This window comes from Electrona antarctica (genome assembly GCF_951216825.1).
Source record: "Electrona antarctica genome assembly, chromosome: 19".
Lineage (NCBI taxonomy): Eukaryota > Metazoa > Chordata > Actinopteri > Myctophiformes > Myctophidae > Electrona > Electrona antarctica.
The window spans coordinates 12,717,565-12,739,632 of NC_136800.1; the positions used below are offsets into that span (position 1 = coordinate 12,717,565).

Here is a 22,068-nt window from a genome sequence, read left to right on the forward strand (position 1 = left end):
CAGGAAGAGTGCAGTGTCAACAATACTTGGAGTGTTGCTGTCATATCATCTAGAAGAGATGTAAACAAAAAACAAAACAAAAATTCGCGATTGTATAAGAGTTCTAGCGTTTGACCCACATGGACGGTAAATCCGCTAATTCGTTATGGAACGCTCTGCATGTTTTGTTTGTTTTCATATACGGTAAGAAAACAGCTTGTGCGAAACTCCCCTTTAAATGGTACACACGAAAGCCTGGAGATTGTGCCCATGCCGTCTCTAGTTGAATGTAGCATGTAGAAACTGACTAATAACTCTAGATGTCATCTTGCCTCGAAATGCCACAGTCTCTCCAGGGGTCGTCCTTGAAGCATAGAGCACTGGACATATTTCTTGCTGTCGTCACTTGTCAATTCAAAAGAATTGACAAGTGACGAATGGTGATGCCTTTAAATACCAATGAGTGAGACACAAATACGCAGGGCTGCACTGGGTGCACACACCCGCCCCAACAAAAATAGCTGATCTAAAAGATCAGCATCTTATGACAAAGTGTATAGTATATAAACAGTGTTGTGCTAATTAACTATTTACAGTTACTAGATAGGCCTACTTAATTTCAAAAGTAACTTACTGATTACTTACACCAAAAAGTAATGTGTTACTGTGAAAAGTAACATTTAAGTTACTTTATTTAAAAAAAATCACACCTGTGTGAAGTGAGTGGTGCAACTCCGTGTGGGGGTTCCCGGGGGGGGGGGGGGGGGGGGGGGTTCCAGACCCCCAGGAACGCGCCCAGGGGGCCGGGCCGGTTCCGACGTGCCGCCCCGTGTCCGAAACGGTTGAGAAATGACAGAGTTACTGTGTGCCGGTCCCTCTACTGTACCCTCTACTGTACTGTACTGTCACTGTACTGTACTGGCACACCCGAAATCATCATATATACAGTAAATATGTGCGTGTGTGTTTGTGTGTGTGTTAGGTTGCGCACAGGTGGTGAAAAACAACCATGCTGTTTTCATGCTCATACCTACCCACCCAGCCAGCCAGCCAGGCACCCACCCACACACATAAGTCTGTAAGGGAGTGGTTGCACCACTCAATATGGGAGTGGTTGCACCACTCAATAAGGCCTCCCACTCCCAGGCCATTAATACCATTATAGCCTTAATTTCAGTAGCCTACTGTTATTGATAAAAAATACCAGTGGCGGCTGGTGGTGATTATTTTGTGCAGATCGCTGCTCTCTGAATATTGGTGGTGGTAGCAATACTAATTTGAGTCTGGATTTATAAACAAAGTAAGACTAAAACCAGACAATTAATTAGGTTTATAGCGAGAGGCACGCAGCCTCTCTCTCTCTCTCTCTCTCTCTCTCTCTCTCTCTCTCTCTCTCTCTCTCTCTCTCTCTCTCCCTCTCTCTCTCCCCCTCTCTCTCTCTCTCTCCCTCTCTCTCTCCCTCTCTCTCTCCCCCTCTCTCTCTCTCTCTCTCTCCCTCTCCCTCCCTCCCCCCCCCCCCCCTCCCCCCCGGTGGGACCGACACGAGCACGCACGCACGCAAACGTCTTCCATCCGATTTGCCGTGCAAGGGGAGGAGGTGGACTGCAGTTGGATGAGTAGTCACACAACTTACATTGAAACATTCTTCGTGCTCGAAGTAGTGAGAATATATCCATTAGAGAAACACCATGTGGGCTCCGCCATGACAGTTGTGTTACTAGTAAACACGAACACACCCACAGCGCATCAGTCGCACGGCGCTGCCCCCCAACCCACACTCACTCTCTCCCTCCTCCTCTTCCATTTCTCCTCCCTCCCTCTAGCCGAGACTGCATGACAAATAATGAACTATAACGGAGTAATGCACCATAGTAACGGTAACTGAGTTACTGAATTAAACAAATAATGTGTTACAGTACAAGCTACTGCCGACAATAACGATGTTACAGCAACGCATTACGTCCCAACACTGTATATAAATATATATATACATAAATAATATATATATATTTGTCAAAGTGTCCCTAAAATGGTAAATGGTGCATTTATATAGCGCCTTTATCCAAGGCGCTTTACATAGATTGTGCATTACATTCACCCATTCACACACACATTCATACTGGCGGCAGAAACCATGCAAGGCACCAACCAGCACATCAGTTGTGCAATTAGGGGTTTCAGTGTCTTGCTCACGAACTGGCAACCTTGCGGTTGCCATCCAGCCACTCTACCCCTGAGCCACCGCCGCCCCTAAGCAAGACAGTTACACCCTAACTGCTCCCCGGGCGCTGCCCCCATATTTCCCTCTGCTCCTGATATTTAGGTGGTAGGGGGGTTAAATGTAGGGGACACATTTCAGTCATGCAGTGACAAATACCCCAAGGAAGTGGGGACCAAATCATTATTATTATAAAGAATTTTCCATGGACCATCTGTAATTGCAATGCCATGATCCAGTAGTGGTCCATGGACCTGGTTCTCTTAAAACTATTTTAAGCAACGGCCGGACCCCATAAGTCTTAGAGTGTATATAATGGAACCAAATGGACCTTACTGTATGGGTCCATTTGGTTCCATTTGTACACTACAGATCTGCAAGGGCCTATTTGGTTCTTATTGTAGAAACATATTCAAACACAGATACACTCACTGCCTAATCATGGAACATCAGACCTGTAATTAAATACATTGATTTAATATGAAGAAACGTGTCCAATGACACGAGCAATAACGCCTGTTTATTTACAAATCAAATTCCGCATCTGTAGGCATAAACGATAGATACATGTCATTTTACTAGTTTAATTAGTCTAATTAAAAACACTTCAAAATAATCTAATCCCACCTCCATGTGGCTTAAACCCCTTTATGGCCAGTGACGTAATTGACGTAATGAAATCAATAAATCCCTCATGGCCAGTGACGTAATGGACGTAATCGATTGATTCCCAATAATCGGGAGCTTATTGTCGCAAAATTTAGCATTTTTTAGCTAATTTGGCTAACGGCCGATGTAATCTTCCTAAAACCGGCCGAAAATCCGCGCGTGCACGGTCGATCACACACACGCGTGATCGCGCATGCATCGCTGCGTAAAATGCAATGTTTTGGGCTTGATTAGAGCTTAATTTGACTTAGTTATGAAAAATACGATGATAGCTTAGCATTCCGGACATCTGAGAGTGTAACACAGTAGCAAAGCTACTGCCGGATATTTTGATCCAAACCGGAAGTGGTCATCGTTCACTCGCTCTCTTTGGTCAGAATCGGCAAAATGGTGACGTTACCGCCACCATCAGGACTGATTGTCCCAATACTATAGTCTTGCCCCGTCAAAATGAGATATAGTGTGTATATCGCGGATTTTACTATTGGCATTAAAATGACAAATTAAACATTTGAAAAATGCTGGCTGAAGGCACATTAATTAGTTAATTAGGTATAGCAATAAGAGGGTTAAAACAAAGCATTCACAATTCACAACATCCGTTTCATCTGTTCATCTGTAAAGGTGCCCAGACAATAATAGACTGGGATTTCTGGGGCGTGACAGAGCAGCCTTTTAGAGCAGTGGTCCCCAGAGAAATCTGGTGTCTGAACTTAGAATAAATATTATCATTAGGAATTAACCACTGAATTTAAATAGTGAAAATAGCCAATCTACAAGCTCATAACGCAATGCATCGCGCCGTGCTGTGCACTTGTAGATCTGATTTTTTAAATTCTGAAATTATTTTTGAAAAGTGTTTGAATTGTTTAAAAGTCCTGAAAATGTTTTTTAGTTTTTTGAAAACTTGAGAAAATAAGGGTAAAAAAACTGTACTGTACATACTCTGAGAGAACTTGGGAGGATTGTCATTGACATCAGTCAGGGTGACGTTGACAGTGGTGGATCCAGAGAGGCCCCCCACGGAGCCGGCCATGTCTTTAGCCTGGATGACGACCATGTAGCGCTCCCTGGACTCCCGGTCCATGCTGGACACAGCCGTGCGGAGTACACCTGAAAGAAGAGACACGCAAAGAAAAGACAGTCAACAGACAAATACCGACGTATATAACTATGACCTTTTACCAGTTCACTCATTGCACTGTGAATACTTTATGCTAATTCTCCCTGCGAATTCCCATTGGAATCATCAGTTTCCATCTGGTTCTGTTTTAATGTATGTGAATTTATACACTCTGAGTTACAAAATCAAAAGTCAACTTTTGTTTTTACTGTGCAGTATTTAAATGATACCCAGCCTTAAGGCCCAGGCAGTTCCTGTTCTGCTATTTTCTCACCAAACTGCACAATAGCAATCAGGCAGACAAGGTTGGTTCTCAGGAAGACGATATCAAGTGAAAGTGAACGTCTCTCAGAGCAAAGTTTACTCTAATTATAGTTTAAAAATCTAATAAAATCCAAAACGGTAGCAGAGCATAGGTCTGTCAAGCAGCTAGCAATTCACTCTCACTCAAAATGCACTTATTTGTCAAAAAACGCTAAACTTTATGGTGGCTCTGGAATCAAGTTAGCCTATATAGCATTACACATTGGTACAGTCCTGTTAGCCTATATAGCATTACACATTGGTACAGTCCTGTTAGCCTATAGCATTACACATTGGTACAGTCCTGTTAGCCTATAGCATTACACATTGGTACAGTCCTGTTTTGCATGTTGTTCTTCTCTTGTACCCTCAGCTTCCTGTCTCTACACCAGTGTTGCCAGATTTTGCTAGAGAAATAAGCAACAAGGTCTACGAAAACAAGCCCAAAAGAAGCGACTATATCAGCTTAATCACTTAAACCGTAACAGGAGGCCTGCCGTATATATCTGTTATTTGAAAATAGCCTATCTATAAGCTCACATTTTTTAAACTTTGAATGGGGAGTTCCTGGCACAAGACGTTTTCGATGGGGGTCCATGGACAAATAGGCTACAAAATAATTTGTCCATGTCCATCAATAATTTGACATGACAATGTTTCACAACCACTGCTTTAAAAAAACAGTGGACAATAAATAAGCATAAATAAGCAACTACACTTTAGAAACAATCCCCCAAAAATGCAACCCACCAATATTTACAAGCGACTTCACAGAAAAACAAGCCCAGAGTCGCTTATAATAAGCAGACATGGAAACACTGCTCTCTACACTGGGGCGGCTGTAGCGGAGTGGATAAAGAGGCTGCTTGGGAAACAGAAGGTCGCCGGTTCGCACCTCAGCCTACGCGTCGAAGTGTTCCCAAGCAAGACACTTCACCGCTAACTGCTACCCGAGGTGCTGCCTCATACTTATGGGCTAAATGCAGATACCACATTTTGCGGTATGTACAGTGTTTTGGAAGTACAGCTGAACTGGGTAAAAATATTACTTTGATGCCTTATTCAATAATATTGTGTATAAAATGGCTTACAAATGAGAGATTTGCATGATGCAAACATAGGCCTACAGCAAACATACTAAGAAAATCTTCTCCGGGATAAACAATTTGATTTGGTGCAGAGGAAAAAAGGAGTGGACCAAGTACATACTGTAGGGGACCTTGGTCAACAAAGTATATATGTAGGGTTTCAGTGGTTGAAGTTTAAAAATGTCCATTACTTAGTTCTTGTTAGCCTCGGTCCCATGCTTACTCATCTGCGAAGAGAAAAGCCTGGTCACAACCTAAGGCAGAGACGGTATATCGGCCGGAACATCCGTCAGATGCATTTCTCCCGGATACGATATTCCTTCGACCAATCACAACACTTGTTTCATACACAGAGAATGTAAACTGATTTGTAAGGCGTCAACGTCATGTCCTTGAGAGAGGTACTTCTGCCAAAATCCCGCAACTTCCGCCCAAAACAAATGATACCGTCTACACTAGGACTTTCCCAGCGTGAGTTCTTGTGTACAATATTATATAGCCAGGTGTCACTGGCTACTACAGTACTACTTTGTACATTGCAATATATTAATATAAGGTTGGTAACAGTGGCGCAACTCCCACTGAATGATAGGGGGGGATAGAGAGTGGCGCCCCCCGTCCCCCGTGTCTTGCTCAAGGACACTTCGATACTAACTCTGGGGGAGCCCGGGTTCGAACTGGCAACCTTGCGGTTACCATCCGGCCACTCCCTGAGCCACCGCCGCCCCACATACACCGATCGCTCGTTAAGTGCCTGCCAGACAGACAATCCACTGAAATGAAGGCAGCTGTAGAGCTTCTGTCTTTAGATGCTTGTGTGTGTCCAACTGAACGTTTTCTGTTTATATCAAGTATACTTCACACTAGCCCCTCATGAAACTACTTCTCCCCAAATCCAAAAGGATTTAATTTTCCATCCTGAATGGCAGTAACTACTATGAGAACTGAGAAGATCTCCCCCCTGGGGGGACTTGACCTATTTGCGCCCCTGGTTGGTAATATTTGTCACGCTCTGTAATGGGTTCATAATGTTTGTTAATGAAAACCCTAATTGCACTTACAGTACTAATACACACACACGCTCGCATGCACACACACACACACAGGCACGCACACACGCACGCACGCACACACAAACTCAGGAAACTCAACAATAAGTGTTTCAGGATACAGATCACAGATACTGCACAGCAAGCATTGTCTCCTCCGTATGTGGCGACTGCCAATTATGCTGCCAAATGCCTTATAGCTCTCAGCTTGGGCATTCCTGCAATCTGCAGGCCGCTCACAACACATTTATGGACATTACCGAAGCTTCCAAATATGATCACAAGTAGTTTACATTTGTAACCAAGCTGTATACATACACACACACACGCACGCGCGCACGCACGCACGCACACGCACACGCACACGCACACACACACACACACACACACACACACACACACACACACACACACACACACACACACACACACACACACACACAGTTTTGTAGAAGGAGCAAATAAAAGAAAATACAAAGAATGGGTTTAAAGTCTTAATTTACTGCACACAGTGTACACATTTTACCATTTGTACACTTGGAGTTATATACACATTAAACACCAGGACATGTACATTGCAATATATGGTTGCCAAAACATTTCTAAGTGTACACATTTTGCCATTTGCACACTCTTGGGAGTTGCACTTGAATATAGCAATAAGCATAAATTTGGCATTTGAGCGGTGTCAGATACAGAATAAATAGCTGAAGGCGGTTTGAAAGTAGAATCTACTAAATATGCAGGGGCACATGGACAGAAGCTCTCAGAGAGGAGAGAGCATTCATTTATGAGACAGAAACTCCAAATAAACGACACAATTTTTGTCATAACGCCCAGAACAATGAAATATGAATAAGCATGGATATGGAAAAGAACACAGTATTCTCTGTGTTGATTGTCTGTATTAAATCAAATCAAACTTGATTTACGTACAGTACAGTAGTACACTTTGTACGTAAAACAAATAAATAAAAAAACAATAAAATGCAATACAATGCACTTTACATTAAGTGAAAGTGCAGAGATGAAAACCGGCAGGAAAAAATGGGAGGATTAATCAAATAAAGATTTAGGTTAATTGGTTTTAGAAAATAATAAATAAATAAAAGCAAGGGAAGTTTATTTACTATATAGCACACAGAGGCGATTCAAAGTGCTTCACAAATAGACAAAAATAAAACAGTACAGAAAAATGAATACAATATTAACCAATTGACTGCCACAGGGTTTTCACATCTGGGTTATGTGAGAGTAGTGCTAACGCTCCCATTTGCTTGCTATGGGAGCGCATCTCCTGATGCCCCAAAAAACCTGATCGGAGCATCCCTAATAGGAATGGGTCTTGTGCGTCATGACGCAGGACGCACCCGGCCTCCAGGTATAAAAACGGCCACTGCGCATGCGCACTCATTCATCTTTTCTGCAAATATCGACAGCAGCAGCAAGCTGATATCACTGCGAGTTGTAAGTAAAACTGGTACCATACATTTCATAAGGACGGGTGTCCCGAGGCACTCGGTAAAACGAGGTGACTAGTCTTACATCCAGTGACAGCTAAACTCATAGTAAGTCCGCTATACACTAACGTTTTAAGACACTATTTCTGCTGCTAAGGATCAGTTAGCAAGCTCCTAGTGTTTGTTGTGTAGCTAAACTGCTACTAGCCGGTAAGCCAAACTGATAATAGCCACTAGCTTTTGTGGCTAGTAGTATTAGCCAAACCGATAATAGCTACTAGCTTGCTGGCTAGTAGCATTAGCCAAACTGATACTAGCTTACCCTGCTAGTAGCTTAGCTGCTACCTAGCGGCCACACACAATAAGCTACTAGCTCCCTGGCTACTAGCATAAGCCACTTGTACAGCACGTGGCTAGCTATACTGCTTGTAGTTCATTGCTACTCACTATAAAGCTAACCGCTAAGACAATGGATGATCGGGTGCAGTACTTTAGTTAGACTAGTCATTGGTCCGACAAACGACAACCCACCTCAAACCCTAACCTAACCATAACCGCAAGCACGGGAGCAGGCGCTAGTCCGAGATGCGTCCGCATGTCGGACTAATGCTCCGTCGGATTTACATGCGGTCCCCTGGATGATCAGGCCGATGAAAACCCAGTATGTAGCCAGCACACTGGGGCCCTCTCGTCTGTCCCACAAAAGCAATGCTGTGCCGTTGAGTGTGGTAAATGGATGGCGGGCCAAGACCCACATAACTTGTGTATTTTTTGCCTGGGCCTCAAACACGCTGAGGATGCTCTGAATGATCAGAGCACATGCATTAAATGTGCTGAAATGGAACAGACAACTAAAAAGCGACGCCTGAAATGCGTGCGTAGCTTCTTCCTTGCCTCTCTCGACGATGATGATTTTGCAGAGGATGACGAACAACGACGCCCTGATCCTCCTCTACCCCGAGACCCATTGCCTGGTGATGCTAAACAGGCTTCCTCCGCTAGTGGAAGCAGCATGTATGCTTGTTTGGGTGCTAAACCTACAGTAAATCAACCCCTCCTATACAGCTTTTGTCCCCACACGTCTCAATATTTGCCATTGACAGTGAAAGGAGAAATTAGGTCAAATGTGCGCCAAATATGACGTAAATTTGTGGCGACACAAACATTAAATGCCATTGACAATGAAGGGAAATGTACGTCATATGTAGACGAGCAAATCGGCTAACCAATCACATAAATTCAGTTGTTCATGAGATGATGTATGAGGATGTATAATGATAAGAGCGCCCCTCACTTCACACGGGTGTGATTTTTCAAGTAGAGACTGCTATGTTATGAGGTGCAATGGACACTGGAGAAGGGTAAGGCAGAGGTGGACATAAGTCTTTAGCCTGTTTTTAACAATAGCCAGAGTTGGGGCAGGTCTAACATTACGTAATAATTATTATTATTCCAGCAATGCGTAACATAGTGAATGTAGCTTCACAATGTTTGGTTTTAATCCTAGAAACCGTTAGCAGACTGGTCCCTGATTACCTAAGAAGTTAATAGTCTGGAGTCTGGGAGTAAGTGCACAGATGGATTCTGGCCCTTAAACCTCAACCATTAAGTGATTTGAAGAAAATAAACCGTATATTGAAGTTACTTTGGTAGCCAATGCAGAGAACTGAGAACTGATGTAATGGCCCCTACACACTGCACGATATTTGCTCCGATTATGCTGTTGGGGAGCTTTTTTGGTGCTCGCTGACAAAACCCCCAATCTGACGTATAAGATCATACAGTATGAACGGGGATGCACCCCGAGAAGGTCTGCAACTCTGCATGTGTCATACAGTACTTATTCCTTGGGAAAATCCAACTGTCATACATATTGGTAGCCTAATATTGCCGTTAAATAGTCGGAGTTGGAGCGCAGCAGCGCAAACATTTGGACAACGTGCGCTCTGTGTGTGTGTTTAGTTTAGTTTAGTTTAGTTGATCATCTTCACAGCACCAACTTAATCAGCCCTGGTGTCGCGCCGCAGCACATCTACATAGGTGGTACGCTTCTTTCCCCTCCTGGCTTTGCCCTGGGTTGGGTCAATTTACTTGCCTCAAGTTATGGGTGCCTGACGCAGTGCCCTGCCAGCCTCATCCTTCTCTCTCTGACTCTAATAATAATAATAATAATATAAACTAGAAAAAGTGCCCTTCTGGGCACAGGTCTCCACCAGGAGGATAGGAGTGTGTGTGTGATGCTTGGCAAAATGTTTAGGAGCAATATAAACGTGCGTGTGTGTGTGTGTGTGTGTGTGTGTGTGTGTGTGTGTGTGTGTGTGTGTGTGTGTGTGTGTGTGTGTGTGTGTGTGTGTGTGTGTGTGTGTGTGTGTGTGTGACGCGGCTTGGCCTGTTGTAGCGCCACCATGAGGCTGATTTGAAAACTGTCAAGTGGCATTTCTTCCAAAGCCTAGTGGGAATATGCATGCACAGTTTCACCACAATCGGACGCTGCGTTTAGTAGTTGTGGCGATTTGTACAAAACAGGTACAAGGCGGGCTACTCCTGAAATGTTTAGAAGCCAATTGTAGCCAATGAGGGTGGATTATGAGAAATCAAACAAACCCGTCTTGATCACATGACGTGAAATTTGGATAAAATCTGAAGGAGTAATATTAGAAAATGTGTTTAACATATGTCGGCCTCCTGGTGGCGCTATAAAGAGCAGATGTGAAAAATTCCAGGCAAAGGTTTTTCCTTGGCTTCTAGGGAGTTGGCATACAAAGTTATCCACAGATCCGTGCAGTTAGAGGTAAAAACACTTTTTGGCCAGTTATAGCGCCACCATGAGGCTGAGTTGAAAATGTTCATGTGGCATTTCTTCCTCGGCCTAGTGGGAATGTGCGTGCACAATTTCACGGATATCACACGATGTGTTCATGATTTGCAGCATTTTGTTTGAAACTGAGCACTCCTGCGAACTTTGGAAGCCAATCTTAGCCAATCAGGATGGAGTCTGAGAAATCTGAAACACCCGTTTCGTTGAATGGCTCTAGAGAGACTGTGTACCAATTTGCGTGATGTTTGGACCAAATCTGTAGGTGTACTGTCCAAAAACTGTTTTGCACAAAGCGGCCTCCTGGTGGTGCTATAACAGGCCGTTCTGGAAATTTTGGGGCAGAGGTTCATCGTTGGCATCCAGGGAGTGTGTGTGCAAAATGTGGCATCGACCGGGTTAACGGTGCCGGAGATTAGCTGTTCACAGACGGAAGGACGGCTGGACGGACGGACACACACACACACACACACACGGACACACGGACGGACGGACGGAGTGCAAAACATACTCTCTGGTGGAGACAAATATATAATATATCTAATCTACAAGCTGGAAATGCACGCTATCAGAAAAGATTAAAAGTGTCTATACTGGTATATAAATACTGTATACCACAGGCATAAAGAACCACCCTGAGGATAATATGAAAAATACATATTTTGTTTGTGTTGCAGGGCATGGGCATGTTTACTGCTCATAGTCTGTGTGATGTTAATACATACACTAACACACTGATAGATGCGTGTACACACACACACACACACACACACACACACACACACACACACACACACACACGCAGCACTGACAACATAGGAATTGAGAAAAAGAGGAGTTTGTTTTTGACAGCTATGTACATTTCAACAGTGCATTATTAATGGCATGGCTCGGCCCACCAGGGTCACTAGAAACCTTGTACATTTAAACCTTGTACATTTAAACCTTGTACATTTAAACCTTGTACATTTAAACCTTGTACATTTAAACCTTGTACATTTAAACCTTGTACATTTCTACACAAGGTTTCTACACAGACATGATTTAATGCTCTGCCTCTCCTCTACACTCTTTTCTGTACGAGTGCATTTGCGCAGACATACAGTACACGCACGCACGCCTGCCCGCCGGCTCACCCACTTGCACTCACACGCAGTCACACACACGCACTCACACACACGCACTCACACAATCAGAATACCTGTACCTACACCTCCTCCACGCCCCTACAGCAAAAATTCTGAGTGTTAATTTAAATCTGTACGCACATACGCACGCGTGCGACACGCACAATGTCGGTCATACCTACACACACCCTTTTAGTTTAAATTTGCAAGTTCAAGCACACACACTCAACTCCCTACCCTATGCGCGCACGCACGCACGCACGCACGCACGCACGCACGCACGCACGCACGCACGCACGCACACCTCCACCTCATGAGACGTGGTGGACGGTGTTTAGCCCAGAGGCTGTGCTCCACTGCGTTACTCGCTTCACAGCCCCACAGAACACAGAACCATCTGGCCTTATCAGGCCCCTTTAGACCGAGCACAGAGACACGCTGGCACAAAACAGGACGTCCACAGTGCATTCTACACCTGTATAATATATATATATATATATATATATACACACACACCACAGAATAGCCATGAGAGAGAGAGAGAGATGGGGGGGGCTGCAGAAAAGATGGAGGTGATGGGAGGTTCTAACATGTAATGTGAAAGTGAGAATGAGGACAAAAATAGGAGTTTTCACACACCAATGCCATACCCCCTCTTGATACCCGGAATTCCTTCTGTACAGCACTTTCTGCACGGCCATTACTGCAACTATACACAAGTCCAATGTTATTTTAATCGAAGAAAAACATATATAATACCTATTTTACTTCATTTTTCACACTTCTTTGACACTGAGGGCTCTAATTTTAGATGATCTATAGAGCTTAATTAGCCGTGTGTGTGTTTTGGACGTAATATTATAAACTATATCAATCCGAGATGTCATCTCTCATTCCCATTAAGAGCTAGGTGTGCTTGAAGCTCAGCACATTGTTATTTCATGAATGAATGAAAAGGTGAACCATCAAGCAGCATTAATCGTGTGATTTAGCCTAATAATTTCAGGAGAATGGGGAAACTGGCATTTTGGGCATGCACAGAATCACACCTTAATTGCTCCATCACATCTCATCTAATTTACACGATGTGCAGAGACACCTCTCTGATATCTTGACCTATATCAGCTTAATAATCACCAGCTCATTCTCAAATTCTTTATTTAAAATTTTAAACCACCTTAAATGAAAGCTTGACAGACACACTGCATCCCGTCGCGCACGTCTTTCGACAGAGCTCTAAACTGGATATAAGGTTCTGTCAGAGACAGTTAAAGAATTTTCATGACATAAGCGCAAATCACATCACATCTCTGTGTGTAAGACAGCATTGCGTGCCCTGATTGTGCCAGACCACGCCTCATCCTACACACTCAGGGGCACTAAAAAAGTCATTTGGTATTTATACAATGTTTGAACTGGGCCATGAAAATTACAACTGTGTAGGTTTGCAATGATAATGCCCTTAGCGCCTTCCTGCCCGGGTGTATAGGGCCCTGAGGATTTGACTAACACTGTTTCATTAATTACAGCCCATGCACACTGCTGCTGCATTCAGCACCTAGTTTACTTATATTTGAGTTGTGTGCCTAATCATTTCTATAATTACATTAAATGAACTACACCATGCATTTTAAAACTACATTTAATATTTAATATCATATTGTTAATGTCCTTCAAATGTAGCCTATTTCTAATGGTTTGGTTTCTAATGGTCATACATACAGTATGACATCGGGTACCACCAAATTAGTTGGCCTGTTCTGAGACCAATTTCCATAAAAACTCATATATGATGAGAAAGCCTGATTGTTCAAAATTGGGTATTCATGCATTTTAAAACTACATTTAATATTTAATATCATATTGTTAATGTCCTTCAAATGTAGCCTATTTCTAATGGTTTGGTTTCTAATGGTCATACATACAGTATGACATCGGGTACCACCAAATTAGTTGGCCTGTTCTGAGGCCAATTTCCATAAAAACTCATATATGATGAGAAAGCCTGATTGTTCAATATTGGGTATTTCTGGGGATTGAAGACACATAAAAAATGGGGAAAGTTGAAATTCATGGTGTATGACCTTGTGTTATGACTCGTGTGTGGTGTGACCCAAATGCACAACAAGGAGAGGCAAGGTCCACAGAGGAGAGAATAAAGCACAGTAACGTTTAAAGTTTAACTGTCTAACTCTAAGCACTGAGGACCTAAGTCTGGCTGTCTAACTTAGACCGTAGACTGGAGACGAACTGCCGCCGAGCTGCAGCCAGCCCTGGCTCTTGTAGCCTCATCAGCTGATTGCAGACGACGCTCAGGTGGAGAGGTTGTAACTGGGAGACAGGTGCGTTGAGAGGTGCTGTGGACTGTGAGTACTCTGCGTCCCTCTGGTGGCGCTGAAGGTCACAGAGCACCCACAGCACACAGATGTGGAGTCGATGGGGAGCGAGACGTAACACCTTTAATATAATAGCCATCTATAGCATGCTTGCATTCTGCTGGAAAAAACTCGCTTCTTCTGCCCTCCATTTCTCTGCTTTAAAACAACAAAATACTCCCATTGTGGACAAAATGTTAATTTACCAAGCAGCATCTGGCTGTGTTTTCTTTTCTTCTTTTGTCCCCTACAAATCAATGTTCTTGTGGAGTCGGCCACCAACGGTCTTACTTCTACACACAGGAGAACGGACACTGACCTTAGAATGAATATATGTTGGCACTGGTTTGACAGAGACAGAGAGAGTACAGTAGAGTAGAACAGGAGGGGAGGGAAAACATGTATAGCCTACTGTACACTTCACCAGTGTCTCTTGGGAGAGGTGGGGGTACTGTATGTATGTTAGGGAGAGAGAGAGAGAGAGAGAGGATTTATTGTCCACGCTGTATGGTACATTATGTACCTGCGCCTACAGCAACCTATACTGCTCCACATGCCCCAGCTGACTGCTGATGGAGGCCGCACAGGGGACTCTCTCTCTCTCTCTCTCTTCCATGGTCTACTGTACATTGTGTTGTGTGAGACTGTTGCATTCCTGCTGCCACCTTTACTCCATTTACACACAAGAGTGTTCACACTCTCTTGTGTGTAAATGGTCTGCATTATATGCACAAAAACAGGACTCCAAAGACGCTTACACCACCATCTAAGTAGACATTTTATTAGATGTCCATGAAGGTAACGTGAGAATGGCAGGGCAAAAGATTCTGTCTAGATTCTGGTCTATCTGTACCAAATGCGACATTATCCGCCAGTCTTTCTGAAATGCACCGGTATTGCACACCCACAACAAAAATGTGGGTTTAATGTTGTGTGAATAGACTGTTTATGATTTACACACATCCTCAATTTCTGCCAAGGAATTGATGTGACCCTTCTGAGGCACACACATTATGATGCCTTTTGCCCTTAACAATAGAGCCAGATTCTGTTTGTTTGAAGGAAGAATGATTTTCTTTCTAAAAACATGTCTTTCCACCTAAATCATTGATCAATAGCTGACAAGGTCGATGGACTCGAGGAAAAACAAGAAACAAAAGAGCAATGCTTTCACACTCTGTACATTTTTCAGTCAGATTTAATGCTCAACTGCATGGTTTAAAGATTGTTAAAGCATCAAAAGTGAAATGATCAACCGATTTGAACTATAAATCACATCTGTCGGCTCAAACGTGTGCACATACATTACATCTCTATATTAGTGTGTGTGTGTGTGTGTGTGTGTGTGTGTGTGTGTGTGTGTGTGTGTGTGTGTGTGTGTGTGTGTGTGTGTGTGTGTGTGTGTGCGTGTGCGTATACATAAATGTACAGATGGTTTATTTTGCTTCATATCGAATTCTCTTTGCCTGCCTCTCTTCCCTGTTTTTCCTGTCACTTCCAACAATATTGTCCAATAAAGCAGGGCGTTAATTAGGATTTGATTTATTAGCTTTCAGATGTAGCAGATTTAGTAATATGATGAATGGGCCAGACAGAAGACAGTACAGTTATGCCGAATAAGGGCTACAATTCCCATATGGCCTGTGACGATATATTTATTTTAATAACATAACGTATTAGATTGTGTCCTATAAGTGTCCTATAAAAATCTTTATTTTTTTCATATATATATATATATAGCAGAGCGTGCAAGTACTGTATGTATGTTGGGGTAAGAATGGTGGTCCCTTATTGGATGTTGATGGTGACGTAACTAAGGTTTGTAATAGTTGTAATAGACACAGTAACACACACACACACACACACACACACACACACACACACACACACACACACACACACACACACACACACACACACACACACACACACACACACACACACACACACACACACACACACACACACACACACACACACACACACACACACACACAAATCATTTAGACTGCAGCCGCCATTCTGACATCATTGATAACACTATTAACACATTGAGAGCCCACGCTTAACTGCCCAAAATCACTTTCACCTAGAAAATCCATTCACATTTTTTATAATTCAGCTGACTGTGGAGACACATGCTGGAACTTTTTACTTTGAAATGTTTTATAGTTTCTGAGTTATTTAATTTAAACGCCAAATGCATTCTCAATGGCGAAAAAAACTAACTTTGGCAACACGTGTTAAAAAAAAAAAAAAAAAAGTGTTTTGATTTTTCTGATTTTTTTTACTAAAAAAACTATGCACGTTGCGCAATACCCAGGACGTCCACAGACGTCTTGGGCACAAGATGTGTTAAGCTGAATACATTACAGTATGTATACAAGCAAACTGCAGTCTTCAGTATTGCTAAATTGAGACTATTAGGAATGAATGATTCAATGCATCACTCACAAAATCGGTGGCGAGCTCCTCATCCTCCATGACCACTTCACCGCGGCCGAAACAAGTGTAATAATTGCTCCGCAAACACCATCAGTTGCTGATAAAGGTTCTCTGGGTGTTCAACTCCCTCTAGGTATTAAGTCAATCAACTGAGCGCCAGTGGAATCCAAATTGTCGCCTCATTGTTTGCGTACATGAACCCCAGTGGTGTAGCATTTTTAACGAGGGGGGTTCTTGAGATAACAGGGCAGTTAGTTTATAACTTGTTGCCCAAGCAATTACATTAATGTAAGTGAGCTGACTTTCTGCTGTGCAGTGTACCGTGTAGCAGCAACACTCCATCATCCTGGAATTAATTTTCAGGTAGTCTAATGAAAATGTGTATACAATATTCTGCCTCCAATTCCTTTAAGCTATCATAGAATCAGTCTGAAATACAGCACTGCTTTGGTGATCCATGACCTGAAGCCATTTTACAACTCTGTTAAATGAAGGTGCGGCCGTGCTGTCACAATGAAGGCTATTACAGTACACGGTTTGGGTTTCAGTAAAATGCTCCATGATGTCAGGGGGATTCCACGTAAAAGTGTGAGTAAAAATAGGCCATGAATGATATCCCATCGCTGCCACGAGGCCAGTTGAGGATGTACTATAGCTTTTAAACCCTCCAGAGGGTATAAAGGGTTGAAAACCCTCGAGAGACTCTAGAGTCTCTAGAGTACTGTTTCCCATACAGTGGGTCGCAGAAGCATTACTATGGGTCGCAAGTAAATATCATTTTTTGTCCTTTTCCTATTTAAAAAAAAAGACTTATCAATAAATAATACACATCATAAATAATAAACATGCGCGCGCGTGCGTGCGTGCGTGCGTATATGTATAGTATATGTATATTATATATATATATGTATAGTATATATCACTACTTTGGGACCCGGGGAGAAGTTTGGGAACCTCTGGTGTAGATGGGTCTTCAAAAGAGGGTCCGGGACCCCTAGGGGGTCCTCAGAGTTACTACAGGGGGGTCTCCAAATCTTTGTGTGATGGAAACCTTTTCTTTTATGTACATGTAACAACGCATCCCTATATTCTGAGGGGAAGATTAGCCTAAAAAATATTAGCGCGCCGTGTTATGAGATTGTAGGTCGGCTATGTTTGGCAAAGAGGTTTGGTGTAGAGGGGAAAAGAGCGGGCCATACAGAGCCTAAGGTCAAGTTTAATAAATACTGAGTTTTAAATGTCTGATGATAGTGCTTGTAGATCTGCACTTTTTGGTGGTGCAACCACTTCCTTAAGTGAGTATGTGTGTGGGTGCCTGCCTGCCTGGCTGGCTGGCTGGGTGCGTCTGAGCACGAAAACAGCATGGTTGTTTTTCATCACCTGTGCGCAACCTAACACACACACACAAACACACACGCACATATTCACTGTATATATGGTGATTTTGGGTGTGCCAGTATAGTACAGTGACAGTACAGTACAGTAGAGGGTACAGTAGAGAGACCCCCACACGGTAACTCTGTCATTTCTCAACCGTTTCGGAACTCCCCCCGGGGACCCCCACACGGAGTTGCACCACTTACTTCACACGGGTGTGATTTTTGTCTCCACCAGGCCGAAGGCATGGGGAGAGAGTATGTTTTGCACTCCGTCCGTGTGTGTCCGTCCGTCCGTCCTTCCGTCCGTCTGTTACCAGCTAATCTCCGGCACCGTTAACCCGGTCAATGCCAAACTTTGCACACACACTCCCTGGATGCCAACGATGAACCTCTGCCCGCATTTTCCAGAACGGCCTGTTATAGCGCCACCATGAGGCAGCTTTTCCCATTTTTTACCTAAAACTGCACCGATCTGCGTGAAACGTTGCATGCACACTCCCTAGAGGCCAAGGACAAACCTTTGACCTGCATTTTCCGCATCTGCCTTTTATAGCGCCACCAGGAGGCCGACTTTTGTAAAACACACACAAATCGTTACACAGTATCTCTATGGTCATGTGCTCAAGTCGGATCTGTTCGATATTTCCTATTCCATCATAATTGGCTATAATTGGCTTTCACAGTTTGCAAGATTGCCCCGTTTTGAACAAAAGCCTCAAATCATGAACGCAGCATGCAATTTACGTGAAATCTTTCACACACATTTTCTTACTAGGCTGAGGAATATATCCCACCCTTTTCACATTGGCCTGTTATAGCACCACCAACAGGTTGATTTTTGCAAAACACATTTTTGGAACAAAATGCCTCAAATCATCCAATTGCCATCAAAGGCAAAATGTTTATATTACTCCTAAACATTTTGCCAAACATCTCACACAGTCCTATCCTCCTGGTGGAGACCTGTGCCCAGAAGGGCACTTTTTCTAGTTACTCCTGTTCCCCCCGGAATATATGGATGCTGGAGTTCAAGTGGTTTTAAAAACAGAAAAAAATAGAAAAAGTGCCCTTCCGGGCACAGGTCTCCACCAGGAGGATAGGAGTGTGTGTGATGTTTGGCAAAATGTTTAGGAGGATGTTTTTTTGTATTTGTTTTTGCAACAATTTTCTTCATTTTGTTGAGGAAATGCAGAGCCAGATCACTCATAGCATCTCTGAGGATAGAATTCTGGATGAGCAGGACATGTGCAGCATTTTGTACAAAACGGGCCACTCCTGAAAACTTTGGAAGGCAATCTTAGCCAATCAGTGTACAATCTGAGAAATCCAACAGACTCGTCTTGATCACATGACTACAGAGATCATGTGTACCGATTGCCATTTCTTCATACGCCTTTGATGGCAATTGGATGATTCGAGGCATTTTGTTGCAAAAACAAAAAATCAGTTGGTGGCGCTATAACAGGCCAATGTGAAAAGGGTGGGATATATTCCTCAGCCTAGTAAGAAAATGTGTGAAAGATTTCACGTAAATTGCATGCTGCGTTCATGATTTGAGGCTTTTGTTCAAAACGGGGCAATCTTGCAAACTGTGAAAGCCAATTATAGCCAATTAGGATGGAATATGAAATATCGGACAGATCCGACTTGACCATAGAGATACTGTGTAACGATTTGTGAGATTTTTGGACAGAATCTGGAGGAGTAATATAAAAAAATGTGTTGTACAAAAGTCGGCCTCCTGGTGGCGCTATAAAAGGCAGATGCGGAAAATGCAGGTCAAAGGTTTTTCCTTGGCCTCTAGGGAGTGTGCATGCAACGTTTCACGCAGATCAGTGCAGTTTTAGGTAAGACATGTGAAAAGCTGCCTCATGGTGGCGCTATAACAGGCCGTTCTAGAAAATGTGGGGCAGAGGTTCATCGTTGGCATCCAGGGAGCGTGTGTGCAAAGTTTGGCATCGACCGGGTTAACGGTGCCGGAGATTAGCTGGTAACGGACGGACGGAAGGACGGACGGACGGAAGGACGGACGGACACAAGGACGGAGTGCAAAACATACTGTCTCCACCAGGCCGAATACTCTCTCCCCATGCCTTCGGCCTGGTGGAGACAATAATAGAATACTCTCTCCCCATGCCTTCGGCCTGGTGGAGACAATAATAGAATACTCTCTCCCCATGCCTTCGGCCTGGTGGAGACAATACTCTCTCCCCATGCCTTCGGCCTGGTGGAGACAATACTCTCTCCCCATGCCTTCGGCCTGGTGGAGACAATAATCGCCATCTAGTGGGGATAAAACTATGGTAGACTGTAATGGGAAAAAGTAGTACTACTTCAGCCCTATATAAACGTAGTACTACTTCAGCCCTATATAAACGTTGGCTATTTGAAATTGTAGTGGAGTAAAAAGTACAACATTTGCCTCTGAGATGTAGTTAGAGTAGAAATAAAAGTTCTGGCAAAAAAAAATACTCCAGCAAAGTAAGAATTCTCCTCAAATGTGAAGTACAGTACTTGAGTACTGCTGTACCACTGATGGTAGAGCATATACCCCTAGATGAAACCTGTATTTCTGATAAAAAACACATTGGGCTCCACTTTCATTTAATACAAAGTCTACAGGCTAGATTGTTCCGTTTCTCATCACGATGAGTCTGGTTTCAACAAGAAACAAGGAAACTGCAGAGTATAAAAAGCACAAAAATAGCTTTAATTAATATGTCAGCACTCGGCTATGCGACACCTTTAATAACACACAGCGAGCAGCAGCAGGAAATGGGCACATATCCCAGACATTATGTGGGTGTGAAGTCTGGCTACAGACACATGGCTAATCTATAAATCATTATCTTTCATATTTTAACTACTATATAAACTGTACCACTTTTGCTTGACTGCTGGGTCTACTGTACATTGTTTCACTTCTAAGTGTGCAACTGTCTTCCAGACAATGGAGGTGGGGGTGTTTGGGTAGCCTTTTTATTTATTTATCTTTACAATTTATCTTTGCTAATAATGTTGGATTCCCATGTGGTAGAGAATTCTGGAGTTGAGTACCGGAGGAAAAGTTACTGTTCTAGGCAACTTCTCCCACGATGCGAATGAAAGTGGCATTGGCCAAAGGCAAAGCCCCATGCAGGACCATTACTCTGTCCGACGGGCTAAAAGGAGAGGTTGCTGTTGATGTCTCCAGTGGGCACATATGAGAGCAGATGGTTTCTTCTGCTTGAAGTCAGAGGAAACAGTTCAACAAGCTGTTGCCACAGGTTGCAGAACTTGGCAGCTGAGCTTAGAGAGTCGCTATATTGCAGCAGAGACCAACATGTGTTTTCAGGGGATGAACAGAATGAGATTTGGACGTTGGCCATTTTTTTTGCTGCATTGGAGGAGAAACCACATTTTCATGAATGCTCGTTGCAAATACTGAAACGTATTAAATTGCATGAAAACGCACTAGAACTGACTATGGTATTAGCACATCAAACATAGCATGCCACACTAGATATCACTGTTTTGATAAATCCAGCGCAGCGATAGTTCATTGAGACACGGAAGGCAGAAGGTTTATAATCTAATCTCCCCTTCGTTCTCTATCAGTAATTAATTCTGTTAATTCGCTGTCTCTCCATGTCAACTCCCCTCACTCTCATTCGCTGCCAGCTAACTCACTCGATCGCGCCCACATCCAATCAGGTGTTCTTTTTAAGCAGTCATTACACTGTCCTCTGTCTTCATGCTAGCCGTCTCTGTTGTTCAGATGTCAGCGTTAAAATGTCCCCCACCTCCCCGGCCTCCTCCCTGTGGCAATAGTTCTGTAATGGGTGATTCTGTGATTATAAACGTGATTTATGGATTGTACTATATGTGGTATCTAGTTATGTTATGGGAATCTGTGATTATAATGTGTTTTATGGATTGTATTATGATCATCTGATATGTATGTTCAGTATCTGTGGTATATGGAATGCATTGAAAGTTATGATGTTGATGTAATGTATATGTTATGCTCTGCTCTGGGATTTGTTATATCAGAGCTGT

At 43.2% G+C, this 22,068-nt stretch overlaps 1 protein-coding gene across 2 annotated transcripts in view; it reads right to left on the reverse strand.

Moving 5' to 3' along the window:
• Positions 1-22,068, reverse strand: part of LOC306912427 (cadherin-18-like) — a 199,910-nt gene that overhangs the window by 98,865 nt on the left and 78,977 nt on the right. For both annotated transcript variants that reach the window (XM_079488637.1, XM_079488638.1), the window contains exon 5: positions 3,812-3,979. In XM_079488637.1, the coding sequence (XP_079344763.1) occupies positions 3,812-3,979 (168 nt within the window). The remainder of the gene's footprint in view (positions 1-3,811; positions 3,980-22,068) is intronic.